Source organism: Nicrophorus vespilloides, unplaced genomic scaffold, assembly GCF_001412225.1.
Source record: "Nicrophorus vespilloides isolate i.1.1-1 unplaced genomic scaffold, Nicve_v1.0, whole genome shotgun sequence".
NCBI lineage: Eukaryota > Metazoa > Arthropoda > Insecta > Coleoptera > Silphidae > Nicrophorus > Nicrophorus vespilloides.
The window spans coordinates 18,560-23,624 of record NW_017095839.1 but is presented as its reverse complement, the minus strand read 5'-3'; the positions used below and the strand labels follow the sequence as shown (position 1 = coordinate 23,624).

The 5,065-nt window shown below is 29.7% G+C and overlaps 1 protein-coding gene across 1 annotated transcript; it reads left to right on the top strand.

The window, feature by feature from the left end:
- Positions 1-2,836: 2,836 nt before the first annotated feature.
- Positions 2,837-3,280, top strand: LOC108566424 (the record flags this gene model as incomplete). The annotated part of the gene is made up of 2 exons (XM_017926287.1): positions 2,837-3,054; positions 3,113-3,280. Coding segments are annotated over 2 exons (386 nt in total), but the record flags the coding sequence as incomplete, so codon positions are not given.
- Between the last annotated feature and the right edge of the window lie 1,785 nt (positions 3,281-5,065).

The window sequence follows — 5,065 nt, the reverse complement described above, 5'->3', positions numbered from 1 at the left end:
ATTGTAAAGGAAATTTTGATTAAAATTGGAAAAAAATATTTTTTTCAATTGTTCCACAAGGTTCGGTTTTCGGTCCTATTTTATTAGTTTTGTATATAAAATAATGAAAAATAAATACGTTAAGTTGTGTCCTTGAATAAGATATGAAGATTATGTAACTGAGTAGGAAGAAAATGGTTTAGGGATTCGTTAGTTATTTATGTATCTCCAAGGTTCGTGGTTGTTCGGCAGAAGTTCTTGAGTGTTTTAGGGTGCGCGCAATTAGCGTTACAAAACTCTTCGCTCTCCCCACGCCGATAATAGTGTAATAGTTTTGGGCTAATTGTTGCAAGGAATTGAGTCATAACGCGCTCGGTGTTAACGTGTTTGCCGTGTATTATAAATGAGAACGGGGGGCGGCTTGAAACGGTGCGCTGAAGGCGGCGGCGGCGGCTGCTGCTGCGGCGTTTTAACGGTCGGGTATTCCCCGGGCGTGCGTTGCGCCCTCCGTGATCCCTTGTAATAGTGCGATGTAAACATTTTCGTGCGCGATTAACGCTTAAGGTCTTATGAAGAATTCATTATGATTGCTTAGCAAACCGCACTCCGCAACGAGAACACACACACCTTAAACCTTAAGGATTAATCCATCACGCTAGCTCAGCATACAAATTGCATGCTCTTACACCGGTAACAACAACAACTGCCAACTATTACATACACCGCGCGCGGTTTATACACATAACGCTAACGTCTAATGTCATTTAGTAATTCACGTTCGCGACGTGCAATAACTCTTTAAACTTTGAACCGTAAATGAACCAAAGCATTAAATCCTGTTGAACATAACATTTTCCATAAAATAGTTCCGCAAACTTCATCCTCATTCCTTAACTTTCCATCATGAAAATGTCACTTAAAGTTGACTTAAATCTTTGCTTTTCTAAATTTACAGATGAAATAAGTCAAATCTGAATTTATATACATTTATTGAATTGACTACAATTTTTATTGTTGTACTTTTCTTAATAAGCAATATTAAGAGTATAATGTAAAAAAATCTCATATATATATCTTTTAATAAAGAACATGAAATTATAAGATTTAGAAGAATCTTATATAATTTTCTTAATTTTGAAATTGGTAATACAACATTTTATTAAATCTCATCTATTTTCTCAATTTTCTTGAATTAAGAAATAAATAATTTTAAAAAAATGAAGTATCTTATATACTTTTCTTAATTTTCTGAATTAAGAAATTAGTAATAGAAAATTTAGAAGAATTTCATCTATTTTTTCTCAATTTTGAAATTGATAATAATTTTTTTTATAGAATTTTACTTATTTTCTCAATTTCCTTGAATTAAGAAATAATTAATAAAAAACATAGAAAAATCTTATGTGCTTTTCTTTATTTTCTGAATTAAGAAATTAGTAACAGAAAATTTCGAAAAATCTCATCTATTTTTCTCAATTTTCTAAATTTACAAATTAATAATAGAAAATTTAGAATAATACTTTTTCTTAATTTGGAATACTTACTTTTCCATTTTTTTAATACGTATATTAATATAATAAGATTTAGTAGAATCTTAAACACTTTTCAGTATTTACTGAATTAAGAAATTAATAATATAAAGTTAAGAAAAAAATGGTAAAAATTTCTTTATTTCCATTACATAATTTTTTTTTTTATTAAAACGTCTTTTTTATATAAAGAATGTTTATTTCTTAATATGAATTAATAATTTGATATAAACTTAAGTATTATATAAATTTCTTGAATAATATTCAAAAGAAAATAAAGTTTTCATCATATCTATAAACTTTGAAAGTTAAACTGAAAAGAATTCAATTGTATAATATTTACGTAATCGTTATTTTACAAATTTATGCTGTAATGTCAATGATAATAAACAATACTTCAACGGTAATTTTGCTTAAACCATCTGCATAAAATCTAGTCCATACATACGTTAATTTCACTACAATCTAGTATAATATAGTTGTATATTTCATGTACATACAAATCCATTTATGAATGCATTGATTCAGTAAGACCAACAATTGCATCCAACACAGCTCGATGCAGCTTTAGCTAACACTCAATTGAGATTACATCCACTACAACGGTCAAACATAATATCTGCATTGTATGGTCACCGGATTTCGCAATATTCCCATTATAAGGTTAGACAATTCATATTGTTTATAGTAGAAGTATTTATTATCAACTAAAATATTCAGTTTGTTAGTTTTATTAATATTATTTGTATCCAATTTAAATTATTTGCTTCTATTATTTTGTATTTAAATGAAGAAAATAAATATTTAATTGTTTATAGAAGTTAGTGTTTCTTAAACTTAAGTCACTTTTGAAAAACAAAACTATTAATAATAAATTACTAAATTTTTACTACCAACTTCAATATTATGTATTTTTATAGATGTGTTGATTTTTGTTGAAATAAATAGTCAGGTTTAATATTAGAATTTGGTTTATTTAAGATAATTACGTAATTTTCAATGAATTCAAAATGTTTATTTATTGGTATAAAAAATGGATCAAAGAGAGTAAAATATAAATTGTTATTGTTTTTAACGTGAAGATTCCTTATGAAAATACACACACGCATACACAAACCATGCGAATACGACCATCTGTTCGTCTCAGTTCAATCTTTATATTGAGGATCCCTTGTGGAAAACCAATCATTTTAATTAAAGCAAAACAATCCGATGTTTATTTTCTTTCAAGTTTCTCCCCATTGCCTCAGATTTCCACAATCCCGAAGTTTCCATTACCAACTAACTAAATATATATTTATTTATTATTTCTGTTTCTTCTGCTTCAGGTGATGACGTTGGGGTGGAAGCTCTGAAGGACGTTGAAGTCATCGTGCCGCAGGCCGTCAAAGTCGGCGATACCGTTACGCTGCAATGCCGTTACAACTTGGAGGAGGAGCCCTTGTACACACTGAAGTGGTACAAGGGCAGCCGCGAGTTCTACAGGTACATCCCAAAGGAGCTGCCGAGTACCCAGGTCTTCCCTTTCCAGGATATTGACGTGGACGTGAGTAAACATCCTTCGGCCAGATGGGACAAACACACTTGATTCGCATTAATTGCAGTTGGCCAAATCCAATGAGAACTCGATCGTGTTGAGAAACCTGAAGCCTGAGCACACGGGACGATATAGGTGCGAGGTTTCCTCTGATGCACCCAACTTTTACACGATGACCGTCGAAGGATTCATGTATGTTCTAGGTAAGATTATCTTCAGTCTACTCTACAAATAGCAAACAATAAGTAATTATTAAATTTCTAAATACAACAATACCTCGCATAGTACGAGTTGCACAAATAACTGTTTGAAACCGGACTAATTGAGGACCTTAAAACCCAATGAAAAGCATATAAAGAGACTAAACTGTATAATAGATACAAATATCATCTACAATTCTTCGCATAGTGCGGATTCCGGACTGTATAACGAAAAAGAAAGATCATCTACAATACCTCGCATAGTCCGGATTTCGCAAATAACCCTAACTGTTTGAAACCGTACTAATCGAGGACGTTAAAACCGAATTGAAAGCATAAAAAGAGTCTAAACTATATAAAGAAAAAAAAAAGATCATCTACAATACTTCGCATAGTGCGGATTCCGGACTGTATAACGAAAAAGAAAGATCATCAACAATACCTCGTATAGTGCGGATTCCGCAAATAACCCTAACTGTTTGAAACGGAACCAATGGAAGACGTTAAAACCGAATTGAAAGCATACAAAAGTCTAAATTGTATAAAGAAATAAGATCATCTACAATACTTCGCATAGTGCGGGTTCCGGACTATACAACGTAAAAAAAAGATCATCAACAATACCTCGCATAGTGCGGATTCCGCAAATAACCCTAACTGTTTGAATCCGAACTAATCGAGGACGTTAAAACCGAATTGAAAGCATAAAAAGTGTCTAAATTTTATAAAGAAAAAAAGTTCATCTACAATATTTTGCACAGTGCGGGTTCTGGATTCTATAACGAAAAAGAAAGATCATCAACAATACCTCGCATAGTGCGGATTCCGCAAATAACCCTAACTGTTTGAATTCGAACTAATCGAGGACATTAAAACCTAATTGAAATCTTAAAAGATCATCTACAATACTTCGTATAGTGCTGTTCCGGACTAATTGAGGACGTTAAAACCAAATTGACTATTTAAAGAAAAAAAGATCATTTATTTATAAACGAATAATTTTCTACTACTAATTTTGTAAAATTTAGTATAATTTTGTCAATAAAAAATTAGTTTGATAATAGTGAATCCGGACTAATCGAAACCGCACTATGCGAAGAATTGATGTATCATGAAATTAATATAACATAGTGCACGAATAACAATGAAATTAATACAATAAACCAGAAATTAACAGTAAAAATTATTAAATAAATAACATAAATAAAAATTTATGAATGAATATATACAATAACGTAAACATTTCGCTTATTATTTTATATTTATTGTATTACATAATAAATATGCACAAGTTATATATAGGAAATGATGTATAAACAATGTACATTTTGCTGTACACTTTAATACTGGAATGTTATTGATCACTCTGTCATGACCTGCATAATAAATCTGTTAATATCGATACGAAAATCAATACAGCAGTAGTAAATTATTCGTCAAAATGCTTTATATAATGATTGATGTTTTTTATACACATTTATAAAAACATACACATACCCGACATACATTTACGCAATGATTGATTACGTGATTTGTTGAAAGCTTTGCACTAAATAACAAAATAAACTCTTGGTATTATTTATTTATTACAAAAATAAATAAAATATTAATATATTTATAGAAATAACATATTTATAAAAATCAATCTTTTTGTCATGTTTATTATTTAGTCATGTCATGTTTATTTTTAGTTGTATTTTTTTCAAATCTTGTTCTATATCTTAAAATAAAGTTAATTTTCGTTATTTTTAATGATTTTCATTAGAAAACTATGAAAATTAGATTAGATTTTTTCAATATAATTAATTGCATTTATATAG